This window comes from Xyrauchen texanus, chromosome 14, assembly GCF_025860055.1.
Source record: "Xyrauchen texanus isolate HMW12.3.18 chromosome 14, RBS_HiC_50CHRs, whole genome shotgun sequence".
NCBI classification, from domain to species: Eukaryota; Metazoa; Chordata; class Actinopteri; order Cypriniformes; family Catostomidae; genus Xyrauchen; species Xyrauchen texanus.
The window spans coordinates 22,089,935-22,111,014 of NC_068289.1; the positions used below are offsets into that span (position 1 = coordinate 22,089,935).

General features: G+C 38.6%; 1 protein-coding gene across 1 annotated transcript in view; it reads left to right on the top strand.

Annotated features, from left to right (window-relative positions):
- The window catches only part of LOC127655014 (kalirin-like), a 160,823-nt gene that overhangs the window by 131,041 nt on the left and 8,702 nt on the right, over positions 1 to 21,080 (top strand). The window contains 11 exon segments of the mRNA XM_052142608.1: positions 8,655 to 8,750; positions 10,861 to 10,976; positions 11,438 to 11,504; positions 13,864 to 13,967; positions 14,081 to 14,150; positions 14,226 to 14,312; positions 15,167 to 15,259; positions 17,071 to 17,121; positions 19,526 to 19,603; positions 19,856 to 20,041; positions 20,452 to 20,623. Of these exon segments, the coding sequence (XP_051998568.1) occupies positions 8,655 to 8,750; positions 10,861 to 10,976; positions 11,438 to 11,504; positions 13,864 to 13,967; positions 14,081 to 14,150; positions 14,226 to 14,312; positions 15,167 to 15,259; positions 17,071 to 17,121; positions 19,526 to 19,603; positions 19,856 to 20,041; positions 20,452 to 20,623 (1,120 nt within the window).

Sequence of the window (21,080 nt, forward strand, 5' to 3'; positions counted from 1 at the left end):
GATTAAACTGAACTGTGCCTTAAGTATCGTATCATGCGATAAAAGCCTCTTAAAGAGACAGTAACAATTTAGCCTTCGTCCTGAACATAGACATTCCCAAGTAATTGAGAAGTACAAATGGTATTATTTTAAGTTTTTTTATTTCTCTCTTACCTTGTAAAATGCCACGTTTTTGAATGGCATGTAAACACAATCACTCCATTTTTTTCACTGGATCTGTTGCTATTTTAATGATTTAAAAATCAAAGCACTGACCATTTAAAGTGTGAGCTTGTAGGCTACATTTTGAAATAGTTATAAACAGTCACAGCTATACAGTGTTATTATGTGCCTAGATAGTCTTTCAAATAAAATTGCTTGTGATATGCTTATGTAAATCACACAAAAAAAACAGAAAAAAAATCTTAAGAGAGAAGTGAAAGTGAAAGTAGAGATTTTCAAAGTGATTTTTCATTCAAAGTGATACAATTTCCACGCCATTTGTCTAAATCTTCTGAAACTTGGTGTACATGCCTCATTCCTCATGGGGAACAAAAAAGCCTTAAGGACCCATAACTTTCACCATGATGGATTTTCCCGTACGTTGAAAATTTGCGAAAACCTAAAAATACTCTTCTTCTCCTGAACCGTAGCTCCAATTGACTTGAAATTTGGTACACATTTGTAGAATGGACATCCTTGAAAACATTACTTAGGAAAAATGAATGTGATACAAAATGTCTGAAAGGGGCGTGTTTATGTAAATGTCCAAATTTTAACAATATATACCTGTCAATAAATCAAATGTAATTTTGACTGATGGTTTTTCAAACCTAACATGCTTCAAGATGACATCACTCTGAAGTACTGCGCAAAGAATGGCCGACATTCAGCCCCTAGGGGGCTTACAGGCCATGTCGAAATTCCCATTTTCTGGTCTAAAATGTTCTAATTTGGTACAATGGTACTACAGGCCAACAGGAACCCACAAACCAAGAATGGCCGACATTCGCCACTAGGGAGCTTAAAGGCCACGCCAAAATTCCCGTTTTCTGGTCAAATTTTTTTTAATTTGGTACATTGATACTACAGGCAGACAGGAACCCACAAACCAAGAATGGACAACATTCACCCCTAGGGGGCTTACAGGCCATGCCAAAATTCCCATTTTCTGGTCAAAAATGTTCTAATTTAGTACACTGATACTACATGCCAACAGGAACCCACAAACCACGAATGGCCAACATTCAGCCATTAGAGGCGCTACAGGTAATTCCAAAAAATCCCATTTTCTGGTCAAACATTTTCTAATTTGGTGTATTGATTCTACAGGCCGACAGGAACCCACAAACCAAGAAAGGCCCACATTTGCCCCTAGGGGCGCTACAGGCCACTCCAAAATTCCCATTTTCTGGTCAAATATTTTCTAATTTTGTACATTTATACTACAGGCCAACAGGAACCCACAAACCAAGAATGACCAACATTTTTCCCATAGGTGGCGCTACAGGCCACGCCCCAAATTTTTTTTTCAAAATGATATAATATCCACCCCATTTGTCCAATTCTTCTGAAACTTGGTGTACATGCCGCATTTCTCATTGGGAACAAAAAAGCCTCAAGGATCCATAAGGTCCGGTATGGATTTTCCTGTACATTGAAAATGTTTTGTTTAGGAATCAGACGAAGACATGTTTTTTTGAATTCCTTAATTGGGAGGGTTTATCCCCAACCATCTACTGATCAATTTTAAATGATTTGCCATTTTGAGGAGGAATCCGCATTGCTGCTTGCAGCTATATTTATTATTATTATTGTCCTTGAGCCCAAATAGCTCAAAAAGTCACTGGTCAAAAATTTTCTAAATTGGCACATTGATACTGCATGCCAACGGGTACCCCCAAACCAAGAATGGTCAACATTCGCCCATAGGTGGCGCTGAAGGCCACGCTCAAAAAAAATATTTTCAAAGTGATACCATTTCCACGCCATTTGTCCAAATCTTCTGAAACTTGGTAAACATGCCTCATTTCTCATGGGGAACAAAAAAGCCTCAAGGACCCATACTTCTGCCATTATGGATTTTCCTGTACAGTGAAAATTTTGGAAAACCTAAAAAACTCTTCTTCTCCTGAATCTTAGCTCCAATTGACATGGAATTTGGCACACGTGTGTAGTATGTATGTCTTTCCAAACGTTACTTAGCAAAAATGGATACAATACAAAGTGGCTGAAATGGATGTGTTTATGTAAATGTACACACAAAAGATGATCAAAAATTAAAAAATCCCATTGATTTACAATGGCTGAGCAAAAGTGCCCCCTCTACTGGATAAATACGGTCCACATGTAAAATCCCATTCACTTACATTGGCTGAGCAAAGAGGCTCCCTCTACTGGAGTAACTCTGTCTACCACATTCAGCTCTTCTGTAGCAATCTCTCTAATGAAGCATTTCGGTGGAGCTCCAGACTTAGAAGCCAAATGACATTTTACTTGTGTCTTCACGCAGGTAAGTCAATTGTGTTTTTTAATGCTTTCCAGTTTGAACATTCAAGCGATTTTACACTATTCAACTCAACAAAGGCAAAACAACTCAAATAAATGTTTGCGTGCAGTTTGTGTGACACAGTGAGCGAGCCGCGTCGCGTCTAACGCCGCGACGCCGATGAGAGTTCTCTTTCAGCCTCGTGTTTGAACGGACAATTTCATACACCAAAATACATGATATATTGGGGTGTCTGCTATGTCTCAAGTGAACAAACAGTTGATAAAGAAATCGGGTATCAATATATTGAATTATGAATTATTGAAGGGGTCTAGTGATGCCGCTGTGATGTCCTGTTAGATTTTTCTCTATCGAGACAGCGTTAACCTAACGTATCAAAACTTCCGAGTATGATGTTGTTTAATTGTCTCTGACAACACGCAATCCGCGAGGCAAGATCATTTTTGCTCGCATCTTCACGAAGGTTTGTCGGTTGTATACAATGTTTGCCTGTTTGAACATTCAAGCTATTTTACACTAATCAACACAACAAATGTGAAAACAACTCAAATACATGTTTGCGAGCAGATTGTGTGACACAGCGAGCCGCGTCGCGTCTAAAACGCTCGCACTCCGATGAGATTTCGCTTTCGCTGCTGCTTGCGTCTGAACGGACAATTTCATACAACAAACTGTCAAAATACATGATATTTTGAGGAGTCTGTTATGTCTCAAGTGAACAAACAGTTGAGAAAGAAATCTGGTATAATTATATTGAATTCTGGCATTATTCCATGTGACGTCCTGCTTTATTTTTCTCTCGAAACAGCGGAAACAACTTAAATAAAATACTGCGTCATTTTTGCCATTACGAACTATGAAATGTGTCCTTTTATTTGTGTACAATTACAATAACAACAAAACCTTGTGCCTTTGTAAAATAAAGGAAATAAACTGGGTGCTCAGTCTGTCTTCGCGATAATCTTTCTGAAACACGTCACAAAATTCAAGTGAACCATCAACCATTCACGCAGTCTGTATTTTATCACCTCACACCCATAATCTCTGAAATGAATACAGATGCAAAAAGCATTGCACAGAACGAAAATAATGATACTTCACAGTTCTCAAAAGATTAAACTGGACTGTGCCTTGAAAATCATATCATGAGATAAAAGCCTCTTAAAGAGACAGTAACAATTTAGACTTCGCCCTGTGCATTGACATCCGAAGTAATTGAAAAGTACAAATGGTATTATTTTAAGTTTTTTTATTTCTCTCTTACGTGGTAGAATGCCACTTTTTTGAATGGCATGTAAAATGTATAAACAATCACTCAATCTCCATTTTTTTTTTCACTGGATCTGTTGCTATTTTAATGATTTAAAAATCAAAGCACTGACCATTTAAAATGTGAGTTTTTACATTTTGAAATAGTTATAAACAGTCACAGCTATGCAGTGTTATTATGTGCCTAGATAGTCTTTCAAATAAAATTAGTTTACCCCAAATAGATTTTTCTCTCATCATTTACTCACCCTCTTTCTATACCAGATGTGTATTTCTTTCTTTCTCAGCCCTGTTGGTGCTTTCAATGCACTTGAATGGTGATCAGAACTCACATCAACAAAAATCACATAAATGCAACATAAAAAGTAACCCATAACACTCCAGTGGTTTAATCCATACTTTCAGAAGGGATATTATAGGTGTGGGTGTGAAAAAGATCAATATATGTAGTATATAGAGTATTTTTTATTTTTTTTTACTATAAATTGTCCACCCTGCTCAGGAGGGGTGATATGCTTATGTAAATCACAAAACAAAAAAAAAAAAAACAGAAAAAGAACTCTTAAGAGAGAAGAGCGCTTGTGAAAGTGAAAGTAGAGATTTATAGTAAAAAATGACTTAATTATTGATCTGTTTCTCACCACTTCTCATTTACTTACATTGAAAGGACCAACAGAGCTGAGATATTCTTCTAAACATCTTCATTCAATTTCTGCAGAAGAAAGTCATACACATCTGGGACTGCATGAGGGTGAGGAAATGATCAAATATCCCTTTAACATTCACTTATTTTTACAATGCATAAAATGAATGCTAATTTGGTACATTGATACTACAGGCCAACAGGAACCCACAAACCAAGAATGGCCAACATTCGCCCCTAGGGGGCACTACAGGCCATGTCAAAATTCCCATTTTCTGGTCAAAAATATTCTAATTTGGTACATTGATACTACAGGCCAACAGGAACACACAAACCAAGAATGGACCACATTCGCCAATAGGGGGCGCTACAGGAAATGCAAAAATTCTCATTTTCCAGTCAAAAATGTTCTAATTTGGGACATTGATACTACAGGCCAACAGGAACCCACAAACCAAGAATGGCCAACATTCACCCCTAGGGGGCACTACAGGCCACGTCAAAATTCCCATTTTCTGGTCAAAAATATTCTAATTTGGTACATTGATACTACAGGCCAACAGGAACACACAAACCAAGAATGGACCACATTCGCCAATAGGGGGCGCTACAGGAAATGCAAAAATTCTCATTTTCAAACTGATGGCATTTTCACCCAATTTGTCAAATTCGTCTGAAACTTAATGTACATTCCTCATTTCAGATACCATTTCCACGCCATTTAACCAATTCTTCTGAAACTTGGTGTACATGCCTCATTTCTCATTGGGACCAAAAAAGCCTCAAGGATCCATAAGGTCCGGTATGATGGATTTTCCTGTACACTGAAAATGTTTCGTTTAGGATTCAGACAGAAATACATGTTTTTTGGATTCATCCATTGAGAGGGTTTAACCCAAACCATCTACTGATCAATTTTAAATGATTTGCCATTTTGAGGAGGAATCGAATTGCTGCTTGCAGCTATATTTATTAGTATTATTCTCCTTGAGCCCCAATAGCTCAAAAAGTCACTGGTCAAAAATTTTCTAAATTGGCACATTGATACTCCATGCCATCGGGTACCCCCAAACCAAGAATGGCCCACATTTGACCATAGGTGGCGCTACAGGCCACGCCTAAAAAAAATATTTTTTCCAAATCATCTGAAACTTGGTAAACATGCCTCATTTCTCATGGGGAACAAAAAAAGCCTCAAGGACCCATACTTCTGCCATTATGGATTTTCCTGTACAGTGAAAATTTTGGAAAACCTGCAAAACTCTTCTTCTCCTGAACCTTAGCTCCAATTGACTTGGAATTTGGTACACATGTGTTGAATTGATGTCTTTCCAAACGTTACTTAGCAAAAATGAATACAATACAAAATGGCTGAAATGGACGTGTTTATGTAAATGTACACACAAATGATGATCAAAAATGTAAAAAATCCCATTGATTTACAATGGCTGAGCAAAAGTGCCCCCTCTACTGGATAAATACGGTCTACATGTAAAATCCCATTCACTTACATTGGCTGAGCAAAGAGGCTCCCTCTACTGGAGTAACTCTGTCTACCACATGCAGCTCTCCTGGAGCAATCTCTCTAATGAAGCATTTCGGTGTCCTAGTGGGTGGAGCTCCAGACTTAGAAGCCAGATGACATTTTGCTTGTGTCTGCACGAAGGTATGTCAATTGTGTTTTTTAATGCTTTCCAGTTTGAACATTCAAGCGATTTTACACTATTCAACTCAACAAAGGCAAAACAAGTCAAATAAATGTTTGCGAGCAGTTTGTGTGACACAGTCAGCGAGCCGCGTCGCGTCTAACGCTCGCACGCCGATGAGAGTTCGCTTCTTGAGTTTGAACGGACAATTTCATACTCCAAAATACATGATATATTGGGGTGTCTGCTATGTCTCAAGTGAACAAACAGTTGATAAAGAAACCGGGTATCAATATATTGAATTATGAATTATTGCAGTGATCAACATTGATGCCGCTGTGATGTCCTGTTAGATTTTTCTCTATCGAAACAGTGTTAACAGCTTAAACAAAATACTGCGTTATTTTTGCCCATACAGATACATTTAATACATCGTCTCAAACTATGAAAGTTGTACGTTTTCAGAAATGTATAACACAAACATGAAACATATGTCTAAAGAAAGTAGGGATGGGCTGATCGATCCTAACGTATCAAAACTTCCGAGAATGATGTTGTTTTAGGGTTGTCTCTGACAACACGCGATCCGCGAGGCGAGATCATTTTTGCTCGCATCTTCACGAAGGTTTGTCGGTTGTATACAATGTTTGCCTGTTTGAACATTCAAGCGATTTTACACTATTCAACTCAACAAATGTGAAAACAACTCAAATACATGTTTGCGAGCAGATTGTGTGACACAGCGAGCCGCGTCGCATCTAACCCATGCTCTCCGATGAGAGTTCGCTTTCGCTGCTGCTTGCGTCTGAACGGACAATTTCATACAACAAACTGTCAAAATATATGATATGTTGAGGAGTCTGTTATGTCTCAAGTGAACAAACAGTTGAGAAAGAAATCTGGTATAATTATATTGAATTCTGGCATTATTCCATGTGACGTCCTGCTATATTTTTCTCTCGAAACAGCGGAAACAACTTAAATAAAATACTGCGTCATTTTTGCCCATACAGAAACATGCGAGACATCATTACAAACTATGAAATGTGTACCTTTATTTGTGCAAACTTTGTGCTTTTGTAAAATAAAGAAAATAAACAGGGTGCTCAGTCTGTCTTAGCGATTATTTTTCTGAAACGCGTCACAAAATTCAAGTGAACCAAATCAACCATTCACGCAGTCTGTATTTTATCATCTCACACCCATAATCTCTGAAATGAATACAGATGCAACAAGCACGGCACAGAACGAAAATAATGATACTTCACAGTTCTCAAAAGATTAAACTGAACTGTGCCTTGAATATCGTATCATGCGATAAAAGCCTCTTAAAGAGACAGTAACAATTTAGCCTTCGCCCTGAGCATTGACATACCAAGTAATTGAAAAGTACAAATGGTATTATTTTAAGTTTTTTTATTTCTCTCTTACGTTGTAAAATGCCACGTTTTTGAATGGCATGTAAAATGTAAATCACTCAATCTCTATTTTTTTCACTGGATCTGTTGCTATTTTAATGATTTAAAAATCAAAGCACTGACCATTTAAAGTGTGAGCTTGTACATTTTGAAATAGTTATAAACAGTCACAGCTATGCAGTGTTATTATGTGCCTAGATAGTCTTTCAAATAAAATTGCTTGTGATATGCTTATGTAAATCACACAAAAAAAAAAAACAGAAAAAGAAATCTTAAGAGAGAAGAGCGCTTATGAAAGTGAAAGTGGAGATTTTTCAAAGTGATTTTTCATTCAAAAGTGATAACATTTCCACGCCATTTAACCAATTCTTCTGAAACTTGGTGTACATGCCTCATTTCTCATTGGGAACAAAAAAGCCTCAAGGATCCATAAGGTCTGGTATGATGGATTTTCCTGTACACTGAAAATGTTCAGACAGAAATACGTGTTTTTTGGATTCATCCATTGAGAGGGTTTAACCCCAACCCTCTACTGATCAATTTTAAATGATTTGCCATTTTGAGGAGGAATCCGCATTGCTGCTTACAGCTATATTTTTTGTATTGTTTTCCTGTAAAAATATCAAACAATTCTTAAAACAAGATTAATTAGCTTTTTTTGTTTTAAAAGCAACACTGCATAGTATTTAGCATCCAAAGTATTTAGATTACATTACTGACCTTGGATAATCTAATGGAATACATTACCAATTATATTTTACAGCATGTATTCTGTAATCTGTAGTGGGAAAGGTTTTAAAATTAACCCTCGAAACTCTGTCCATAAGTCATACATTTTTACTTTTATAATAGTTTGATGTTGTTTTTAGAGCTTGACAGCCCCTGGTCACTATACTGTATACTCTTCAAAATATCACATTTTGTGTTCCACAGCAGAAAGAAAGTCATACAGGTTTAGAGGGACATGAAAGTGAGTAAATGATTGTTATTTTTGGGTGAATTATTCATATTAATAATTCATATATTTAAAAACACACAAAAGAGCCCACAATCTGTTTGCATGGCCCCTATTTCTCTCCTTCCCAAACCAAAGCTTGTTTACTGGGCTTGAACACCTCCTGTTCTTATCTGCCTGTATGTGTTTTCCTCCTGTGCTAACTTTTCTCTCCTCCTCACCTGCTGTCGTGCAGTCATCTGTGATTTTGGCTTCTCGACAGTACTCGGTTGATGTCCCCAGCGCTGCTGAGCTTGTCAGTGCTATAGAGAAACTGGTTAAATCTAAGATGGTAAGTGACTGACCCCAGGCCAGCTTTCCATTTCTGACACATGCAGAGAGATTTGATCAACTAACCTCCTGATTCTCCCCTCTTCCCTTCTGTTTTCTCTTGCTCTAAGACAATCATTAACTCATGCACTAGTGTCCATGCACCCATGGTATCATAGACTAAAACATATGGCTTTTGCTCTGTGTGTGTCTATGTATTGTTTTAATATGACTGTGACACTCAGGCTGTACACATGACCTTGTTAATGAGAGTCAGTGATTTGAGAGTTTTTGTTGAATGTAAACATGCTGATGTGTGCTGTATAGTGTTATTGTACTATACACTGTAGTAACTAGGGCTAAATGATTAATCAAAATAATATAAAAATCGCAATATGTCTCCTAGTGCGATTATCAAACCACAAGGTCTGCGATTCAATTAAATAAATAAGTAGTTTGAATGCGCTGCACTTAATGCTGCACTTACAGTATGTGCACATCAAGTCCATTGGGGGGGCAAAATAAGTTTACACTTAAAACGTTAAAGTCCCCGGATTCATAAGTCAGGCATATGAGGTATCATTTGAGGAGCTTACAATCGTAACTTTTCATAGAATACCACAGCATTTATGTTACATAAAATAAAAAAATAAAGGCTGAAAATATTCACGCCATAAAAAGCACCACCTAAAGGTAATGTGGTAGAAATATTCATGTGAATATAAGTCTTTCGCATAGCACTTAAATGGAAAAGTCTGATATCAAATAAAAGCTCTCATTCACAAGAATGTGACGCAGTTCGAAAGATTTTCAAAAGAATCACAAAATGAAATACTGTAAGACATCAAATACAAATGTCTTTTTTTATGTGCTGATCAATGCAGCTGTCAGCCCTAAGTAGCCAAAACATTTATATCTGCTTTAATCTTAGGCAGTTTTGTACATAATGAGATTTTTTTTTACTTGTCTGTGAGCTTGCTTGGGTAAATAATCTGAGATGTCCAGAACAAAATATGCAGTCCAGCAGGAAAAGCATGCTAAACAAATCATCAAAAAATATGTTATTGACTTTTAGTGATAAAACATGGTTGGTGCATGAACTGAAAATTCATGGACAAGCACATCTGTGAGGGCTAAAATGCATTAGAGCACCACCTACATCTTCATCATAAGATTCTAAACATAATATTTTTTATGAATAATTTGAGTTTTGTTATTATTTGGGGGTGTCTTCTGAAAAAATTCTACACATTTTTTGCTATTAGTCCACAGTATGTGTGAATGGTGTGTCGATATTTGCATGCGGCAGCCCGAAAATTGACCAGTGTGAATGGAATTATAATAATAATAATAATTAGTGGTGTTGTTGTTGTTATTATTATTATTAATTATTATTATTTGTATAATATTATAATAATACTGAATAATATTCAAGTTGACACTTTAAATTTCCCAAAAATTATGAAAAGTGGGCTGAGACTCTTTCACAGAGCAACAGACGGGTACAAAGTTAATTCAACGATTACATTTCCATCTGTGTTTTACCGTTTTATTTATTTAGCTTTTTAAGAAGTGTGAAAAACATTATTTCGTATTTTGGTTAAAAGGTATCAGTTTTTTTTTTATTTTTTACATTTATCATATTGTATTTCAAAATGCAATCGCAATATTTTTCATAATATTTGTAATTTAATTTGTCTAAATCGTTCAGCCTTAGTAGTAATGCTATGTCAATGTAGAGATGAAATGCTCTCTCTTATATATGTTTTATGACCTGATGAATTGTGCACAATAAGATTAGGAACATTTATTGTTAAAGTAAATTGGGGTGCAGGCTGATTTCATGACTAACTATCCACAACCATATTTAATGTTTTTGCAACAGATACTGACAGTCCAAAACTGTCATAACATTCAGGCTTTCTGTGATAAAAACAGCCTGTGCTGGATGTTATTACCTATGTACTCAAGCTGAGTCTTTTGTGCAGTTGGCATGGTGTAGCTGTAATCCAGTGCTGTGTCTGATGCTAATCAGGCCTGACCTCTCCAAACACGGACTGTACGGTAAATTGACTGTAGTCTGTTGTATTTTTTTGTAAACGTGTGTGTGTGTGTCTCTGTTGTGCCTCTAGACGCTGGAGTCGGGGTCTTACCTAGGAATTAGTTTAGCAAACACAGCAGACCAGAGCCCAACGCCACCCAGAAACCCTGAACTGGAACAGAAAGCCAAAGCACTGCGGGGACGAATGTAAGAGATGCACTCTCTTCATGCATTTGATTTTGTTGTATGAGTAAATACTCCAAACATTACAGGACTGATTCCAGATCATAGGAACTGAATCACAGGTTGCTCTCAGAGGAAGGCTGGACAACGTGGAGAACATTTATTATATCTTTATATAATTAGTCAAACAAAATCATAATGTTGCAAACATACATTTTAATTTGACCAGTTAAGTTTCCTAAAGGTTGTGCCAGGAAGTCTCGCAACTCTTGAGTATGAGAGCATGAGACAGATAGCAAAAATGACTAAATTTAAAAAATTTAACACATTTTATTTTAATTTCATAATGTATTTAACACCCTTGTGTGATGTGCCTTACTCTATAAGAGGTTTACAAAAATATTTACATGTTATTTATATTTTTATGCTGCCGTATTGTTTTATCTCGACTGTTCATACTCTTTAATAATGGTTCTCTGTTTTAGGTTTGTTCTGAATGAATTAATTCAGACAGAACAAGACTATGTGAAGGATTTAGGTATCGTGGTGGAGGTAAGAACAACATATAAAAAAAATAACAACAGAGAATACCTAACAACCTGTCAACATTACATAATCCAATGATTGAAAGGGTGTTATGCTTTAACATGAACCTGTTTGACTTAAAGTACTCTTTTGTGGAATTATTTACAGAATCCAGAATTAAAGGGTTAGTTCACCAAAATGAAAATTCTCTCATGATTTACTCACATTTAAGCCATCCTAGATGTGTATGTCTTTCCTCAGCAGAACCGAAGTGAAGATTTTATAAGCACATTTCAGCTCTGTATGTCTATATAATGCAAGTAAAGAGGTGCCATCAGTCTGCTGGCTGTTTGACGGTCCAAAAGGAATATTTAGGCGGCATAAAAGTAATCCACATGACTCCAGTCCATCAATTAATGTCTTCTGAAGAAAACCGATAGGTTTGTGTAAAAAAGAAATCGATAATTAAAACTTAATTAACTTTAAAAAAAATGCTTCCTGCTAACAGTTGATGCATCACGGAGCTGTCGCGTAACTTAAGTGTGATGGCTCGTTCACACGGAAGCAGACGGAAGCACGCACTTTGTTTACAACAGGGGAATGCACTGTTATGGAGTGGTGGTGGCGTAGTTGACTAAAGCACATAACTGGTAATCAGAAGGTCGCTGGTTCGATCCCCACAGCCACCACCATTTTGTCCTTGAGCAAGACACTTAATCCAAGTTGCTCCGGGGGGATTGTCCCTGTAATAAGTGCACTGTAAGTCACTTTGGATAAAAGCATCTGCCAAATGCATAAATGTAAATGTAAATGAATGCACGTCACGTGAGAGTTAGGTAATTTCAAACAGCAACCCAGCGCTGGCTGGCAGTAATGATTAAAAGCGTTTTAATTATCTATTTGTTTCTTACACAAACCTATCGGTTTGCCTCAGAAGACATTAACTGATCGACTGGAGTTGTGTGGATTACTTTTATGCCGCCTAATATGACTTTTGGATCATCAAACAGCCAGCATCCTGATGGCACTGGTTTACTTGCATTATATGGACACACAGAGCTGAAATGTGCTGATATAATCTTCACTTCCCTCTGCTGAGGAAAGACTGGGATGGTTTAAAGGTGAAGAGGGAATTTTCCTTTTGGGAAGAACTAACACTTTAACACTCCCTATGCACCTCAAGCAAGCAAATAAAACATGCATAATTTAAACCAAACTGTAAAAATGATAGTCTGACCCTCCCTGATGTAACTGACCCTGATTCCAATCAAAGACATAAACATTCTACTAAAGAAAACTTCTGTCTACTCTTAACATAAAATGGATAGTATACATTTTAATGATAAAAAAATGTTTCATGCCGCCTGATCTCATGAAAATTATGTGACCGTGGAAATGTTTTTGCAAACCAAAATTACATGCTGTATTACATGTTTGGCTGCAGTTTCCCAGTGAAATGTTCAGCGGGGGGCATCAAAAGCGAGTGAAATGGTGTCTTTTGGAGGTTTTAATGAGTAAAATGCACTTCCCTAACCTTAAACTTTAACCTACCGTAAACTTATCCAAGAGTGTACTAAAAGATAAATGAGAGGTGAACAAAACAGGCATCCCTACCCTAAATCAACACCTAACCCTAACCAATTGTGTTCTAAAAGCAAATGAGCATAATTTTGTGTCGATTCTATGAAATTTTCATCTCACGTGACATTTTACATTCTTGACAGGGCTCGAACACAGCCCTCCCAATTTTGAGTCCATCACTCTATCAGGTGACCTGCAGTGGAAGCTAATCATATTGGTTAAAATTGATATTTTTTCAAATGATGCGCAAGAGTATATATTTATAGATATAGCAGTGTGTGTGTGAAAGAGTGAAAAATAAGTGTTTATAAAGTCATAATCAGCTGTTGTACTCGTGATGTGTGAAAGTGAATAAAACGCACCGCTGTTGTACCACCTCTAGTGTTCAATTCACCAGGAAACTGTGGCAAAATGTAGGACAAGGCATGTAAAACTCTGTTTGCAAAATTTTTGTAATATTCATTCTATGAAACTAGGTTGGTTTCATGGCCTGTAAGAAATATAAATGGATGGTAAAATATCTCGATTTATTCACTATTCACAATTCACATGTTGGTTTGCTCTTAAGATTAAAGCCATTTGCACCATCCTCTGCATTGCCTTGATATCCTCTGCTGTGTCATCACTAGTTTGCATTGCTGTAAGACATCATCAGTGTTTCAGTATTTACTCTGGGTGCACATGCAATCATTCAATATCACTGGTGCCGTAGACAACAATGTGAATTACTGTTGCATTTATCAGCTATGTCTGTGTGTGTTTTGAGGGGGGACTCATATGTGGATGAAATCATCTGTTTCTGTAGGGTTTTATGAAGACAATGGAGGAGAAAGGAGTTCCTGATGATATGAAAGGAAAAGACAAGATCGTCTTTGGAAATATACACCAAATCTATGACTGGCACAAAGAGTGAGTCTTTCTGGTCCTCATCAGCTCATTTTACACTGGGAGAGACAAATGTGTTTCTCCTGATAAATTACTGTAATGGAATTATAATGCTGTATTTCTATTGCTCTCTGAAGTTTCTTTGTGGGTGAACTGGAAAAATGTCTTGAAGATCATGAAAAGCTACCCAGACTGTTCAGTAAACATGTGAGTTTTTGACAGCTCTCAATGCTTTATGTTTGTGATGGCATCAGTTATGGAGTGTTTTCTGTTTGTGTGCAGGAAAGAAGACTACACATGTATGTGATTTACTGCCAGAACAAACCCAAATCTGAATTTATTGTTGCAGAGTATGATTCATACTTCGAGGTAAACCACACCTTGAATGTGCTCTTTTACTACAATACAATCACTTTTAAAATATCAATTAAATAATTAAAATTATCCAGCATTTCAAGTTTACAGGGTACAATGGGGCAAATGGTTCCTTTGATTTTATTTTCTCCCAAAACACTAAATAGCATTAAAAATGACCTCAGTACATTCCTAAATACTATGAACTGCCAATTGTTCCTTTTCCACGAGATCATTGCGTGTTATGTCTAAAGGTTGATTTTGTTACAACTTGATCTAATATTACATTTTTATTTTTAAATGTTGTACATTTATTTTGCTTGTAAGTTTATGTTATATTTGTCATTTACAATTTTGTTCAAGTTGATTATATCAAAACTATTTCAATAACTGTCCAAAAAATGAAAGGATAGCATTTGGGGTAAAAAGCCACCCTGTTGCAGGGGCTAAAGTCCCACTATTAAACACACAGTTTTTTTTAAGTGGGGTTTTGATATAAAAAAATAAATAAAACTGGGCTCACATTGAATCATACAATCACAATGGAGATTCATTTGATTATAGAATACTTAAGATGTTATGAAATGTCAAAAATTATTGAAATGAACAAGAAATGGTGCACCCTTTTTTGAAGTGGTTATTCTGATTAAGCATTATCTTGATTTTTTACAAAAAATATTTTCGTCTCAAAAGTATTTGCATTAGTTGTCAAATTGTGCCTTATAACTTTTGCTGCAGTATGTACACTATGTTTCTATGTACAGCATTTTACCTCAAGTGAGGGAACCTTTTACCCCAGCTGTGGGGTAAATGTCCTTAAGGTGTGCCTTTAGCCCCGTTGTACCCTACTGTTTCTTTTTGGTTCTCAGGGGATTCAGCAAGACATCAACTCCAGACTAAGCATCAGTGATTTCCTCATTAAGCCCATTCAGAGAATCACCAAATACCAACTGTTATTAAAGGTGAAGTGAAAAAAGTCTGTGCTCTTGAGTAAGGTTGCACCAAAGTCTCACTTAAAGGAATATTCCAGGTTCAATACAAGTTAAGTTTAATTGACAGCATTTGTTGCATAATGTTGATTACCACAAAAAATACGTTCCCCTCTTTTCTTTAAAAAAGCACAAATCTGGGTTATAGTGAGGCACTTACAATGGAAGTGAATGGGGATCAATCTGTAAACCTGAAAATACTCACTGTTTCAAGAGTATAGACACAAGATGTAAGCAATATGCATGTTAACTTGATTTTAGGGCAATAAAATCGCTTAACTTTTCTGTGTAAAGATATATCCAATTTTTACAAGTAATTTACAAGTAAAAAGACACAAACATAAACACACACACACACAGCAGCTGCGTGTGGCTCTCTTTCTCTCTCTCTCTCTCTAACTGCCGCATCCGGCTCGTCTTTATCCCTCTCCTCGGCAGATTAACCCGATTGTGCACACTCATTGTCCAGGCCCACCCTCCTCCTCGTCACATGCAACTTCGTTGCTATGATGATGTAATGTTAACAAACACTAAAATGACTTTGAAAATTACAATTTAAACAATATTACAGCTCAAATTTTACACAAATTTTAACAGAAAAATAAATGTAAAAACTATTAACTTCACATCTGCCTATAAACCCTCCAAAAATTGGCACCATTCACTTTCACTCACATTCACTCACACCATTGTGAGTGCCTCACTGTAACATCTATTTTTGCTTTTTTAAAGAAAAGGAGGAATGAGTCAAAAGAAGGCTTTTCGGTAAACAACAAAATGCCACAAATACTGTTGATTGAGCTCAACTTGTATTGAACCCGGAACTCCCCTTTAAGTTGGGGCATAACATTCAAACTAAGGGCATAGTAAATGCTAGTTGTAACTAAGTCAGTGCTTAAATTGATTGCATCACCAGTTCTTAAAGCAAGACTTGGCTAGTAGTTTGAAAGCTCACCATAAATCAAAGTGTAGTAGTCGCACAATGTGATGTTTACCTTTATTGGTCCAAAAGTAGCCTTTAAATGTGTAAATTGGAGTGTTGAAAAGCCATGCATTTCCATTTTATCATGTTACGTTTGATGTTCAAATCAAAGTTTTTTTTTACTCCCACTAAACTGTCAGCAGTAATCAAGTATATTTCCATTGAAATGCAATATGTAAAAAAAAGTTATATTTAATAAATATTATATTTAGGGCAATAAAAAATACTAAATCAACAGACTGAATCTTTTTTATATATATATATATATATATATATATATATATATAAAAAGATTCAGTCTGTTGATTTAGTATTTTTATTGCCCTAAATATAATATTTATGAAATATTATTAAATTTTATATATATATAAAAACATATATATATATATTTTTTTTTATAAAATTACATTTATTCATTTTTAATATCTTTTTATCCGGTACGTGTTGAACTTTGCATGCCAGTGGCACATGCTTGTTGATTGATGTCATTAAATCAGTTTTAATTTTTATTTCAACTGTTACTCCTGGTTAGAGGCTTATGTAAATATTTAGTTTACACATAGGTTTTCATTTCACTTACGTTTAATGGTGCAACGCTCAAATAGTTATTAGTACGCAAATTGTAACTTTGTGCCCATTTACACTATAGATTATCTAAGTTGTATCTGTAACATATGCTTGGCTGCAACCAGTCCCTGGACTTTGTCATTTTGGACTAATAAAAACAATACAAAAAAAATAAATAAAAATCTCAATGTTTCACATTTTGTAATGTCTTCTTTTTCTATTATTATTTCTTAAGGACTTCTTGAAATACAGCTCAAAGGCTGGACTGGATTGTCAGGATATAGAGGTAAAGCTTTATCGTCATGGTTACTGTCGTAACCTCCGTTCCCTGAGGGAGGGAACGAGACGTTGTGTCGAATGTAGTGACACAAGGGGTCTTCCTTGGGAGCCTCGCATACCTCTGACCTTGAGAAAAGGCCAAGCCACGGCCTTTTCTCTCTCTATGTCTCTCGCATAGGGTGTGAAGTGGCTGGGGCTATCTTAGCGCTATGAAATGCATCGGGAAAGGCGGTCTTTCCCAGTCCTATACTTTCAGGGGGAAAAGACCCTGCGGAAGCCACTTCCTGCCCAGACTAGAGGGAGGTAACATGTGGCAAATACACCATGAGGGTTGTGAAGCGGTACGTTGGAGCGGCGCGGTGGTAGGTCCTGCCTAGTGAGGGGGAGCTCTACAAGCATGGCGACCGGGGGAAGTGGACTGCCCAAGGGAGATGCGGGTTCGCCTACAGGGGATTCCATACTGCAGAAAATACATCATGGGGAGTTTGCCTGAGGAGGGAACTAAGCCCTCGAAGCTTCGGAGCTTTCCTGGTCCTGGAAGGGGTCCTGGAGACGGGAGGCGTACTCCGCCTGCGAGGTGCTCGACGTCAGGGGTTGAGAGCTAGGCTCGGGTTGAGGCAGAGCTGCCTGTTCTTCAGTCGCAGGGGGATGCCCTCAGCGAGCTGGCGGGGAGCGCCGGCTTGGTGGCGCCGCGGCATGATGTGGGATATTGGCTCCGTCTTCTTCTGCGACGAGAACTGCTGGGCGAAGTCATCGATGGTGTTGTTGAAGAGGCCAAACTGGGAGATGGGGGCATTGAGAAACCGTGATTCAGACAAAGGTGGCACTCCTGGACCACGAGGGTGGCCATCGCCCGCCCGAGTGCCTGCGTTATGACCTTCGTGGCTCTAAGAGCGAGATCGGTTGCAGAGCGCAGTTCCTGCAGCATGTCGGGGTCAGGACTACCCAGGTGCAGATCTTTGAGTGCCTTGGCTCGGTGGACCTGCAGGAGAACCATGGCATGCAGGGCAGAGGCGGCCTGTCCGGTGGCACTGTAGGCTTTCAAGGTCAGTGATGATGTCATCCTACAGGCTCTGGAGGGGAGTACCGGGCGGTCCCGCAAGGTGGTAGCGTTCTCGGGACACAGGTGGATCGCAACCTCTCTGTCCACCTGGGGGACCTCCGTGTACCCCGCCCCTTCACCCAGGCAGTAAAAGTTGCCCTCCATGACCACATCAGCTCATCATGCACTTCCGGGAAGAATGGTACCGGGGGGGCGTGGCTGGGAGTGGCGCCCGGAGCTGTCGTCAAGCCGCGAGGGGCTGTGGGGAGGACGGAGGTTTCACGGCACGCTCATGGCAGCCTGGACAAGCATGTTGGTCATCTGCGCGTCAGCCTCAGACTGAGTGGGCTGGCCCAAATGTGGCAGCCCAGTCGAGTCCTCTGCATCAGACGCCTGGATGCTCTCCGATGCAGCACAGATGTCGTCATCCAATTCCGGGCTCAAGGGAGAATGCCGGCTGGCTGTGAGGCGAGCCGCACTCATCCCGAGCTCGGACTTAAGCGAGTGAGCGTGTCGGGGGCGAGTGGTGCGTGGGGATTTACCCGTCATCATCCCCAAATCACCTTCATCACCAGCCGGGTCGTCCTCAATCCCATGGTAAGATGGAGTGATGTGGGGGGCACCTTGAGAAAGGAGAGCCGTGACCGCAACGCTACCATGGTCATGTTCTCGCAGTGAGTACATGAACCATCCATGATCGCCGCCTCAGGCACACAAGGCAGCGTCTGTGGCCGTCGGTCTTGGAGAGATATCGACCGCATCCAGGAACTACACAGAGGCGGAAGGGCATCTTGAAAAATACTTGTCCTGAAAAGGATGTTCAATGCCTGCTGTGTATTGCCCTTTTATGAGTGGAAAATTCAAACTTTTTTAGAGAAATAAACAATTTTATGAAGGAAACACTCTTTTAGGCAATGAAAAGCACTGTCGAAGTGCCCAGGGGCGTGGACTGCGCAGCGTGCAGAGAGAGAGAATGCCAGCTGGAAACGCGCCGTTGATCCAACAGCAGTGCTTTTCGCCAGTCGAGGTGAGTGTGGTGAACTCAGCTTTGCTGTTGCACATCCGCTCATCTCTGAAAAAAAAAATCTGACTGACAGACGCACGCCTGCTTCCCTTTAATTTTACATTGGCCTTTTCTCAAGTTCAGAGGTACGCGAGGCTCCCAAGGAACACCCTTTGTGTCACTTCATTCGACACAACGTCGAGTGAGTGACAGAAGGGGAACTACAATACTCACTTGAGTACACACACAAGAAACTCATGAACCAAATCCAATGCAGTGCAGGTTAGACTTGTGTAAATTATGTTGAAGCAGAATTTGGTGTATGTCCAGAGGTGAAAAGAGGTTGTTTGGTTTCCTGTGTAACAGAAAGCAGTAGACCTGATGTCCCAGGTGCCCAAGCTGTGCAATGACATGATGAACCTTGGAAGACTGCAAGGATTTGAGGTACCTTAAAAGCAATTCCCCTCCACACATTCTGTGCCTTTTACAAACGGCACAGTGTATTGAGAGACCATTGTAAGAGGTGGTGGTTTGGATACAGCAAGGGGTGTTTTTAGACATAAAACCTCCTCGGAAATTGGAAAATCACAGTAGTCTTTGAGATATCCATTTTATTATATAGATTAAACCTCATCGTTAAATTTATGCAAATGTTGATGGAGCGGATCCACTGATGAATATGTTTGTGTACTTCAGGGTAAGTTGACGAGTCAGGGAAAGCTCCTGCAGCAGGAGACGTTCTTTGTGACGGAGCAGGATTCAGGCGTTTTGTCCCGGAGTAAAGAGCGCAGAGTCTTCCTCTTTGAGCAGATCGTCATCTTCAGTGAGCTTTTACGCAAAGGCTCGTCCACGCCAGGATATCAGTTTAAAAAGAGCATCAAGGTAACCAGACACCAGTGGTAATGATCAGTGGTCATTACAGACTGATCTTAACAGTTTCTTCAGCACGTTTCAGTATGGATTGTTTTATGAATCTGTCGCAATGTAATGCAGCTTTGCACAGAGGCTGTTATTGAAGGATAGGGCAGTTAAAAACTACATTGACCCAACAGCAAACCAGAAGCTTGCATGTGAGCACCGGAACACAGTGAACAGTGTTGTTGCTCATTTCACATGGTGAAGGATGTTTGTAAAAGGTGCAGCAGGAAAAAATAAATGGTCCATTTAATTTGAAATATATATAAAATTTCGGTCAGAGAGATTGTGTAGAATGATTGTGAAAACTTAAATGGGGGTTTTGGTGAAAAAAGTTGACTTGCAAAAACAATTTGTATATGATGTCTGGTGTGCAGGTGAGCTACCTTGGTCTAGAAGAGCACGTTGAAAATGACCCGTGTAAGTTTGTGCTGTCGTGTCGCGGGTCAGCGGAGCATTTTACTCTACAGGCGGCGAACACAGACATCAAACAGCTGTGGATTCAACACATCACTGATCTACTGGACTTACAGAGCAATTTCCTGTCTGGTGAGCAAACGTCCCGTCACCATGACATCTTAAACCAGCCTGATCACATTAAAATGATGTGACTGTGTTAACATTTTTTGCAAATGTGCATGACGTGGTTCATAACGTGTATGGCAGTAGTTCCAAAGTGAAATGTCCACTCTGTGGAGCTAAAGCAAGTTACATTTTCTCCCAAACAAATAAGGTTTTTAAGGTTAATGATCAATCAAGTTTTAAAACAACAAAACTTACCCTCTAAACCTTAAATCTATACCTAACCAATAGTGTCATAAAAGTACATTTGAGATGAAAATGCAATTGCTCAAGCAAACTAGTAATTTTTGTTACTTCTATGACACTTTTGGCTCACGTGTCGACTCTCTTGCTTGTAAATGTAGTTTTATATGTAATGCAAATGTTAAAATGTATCACCTTACAAGTCATGCACTAGTAAAAGTTTTTTTGATGTCTTAAGATA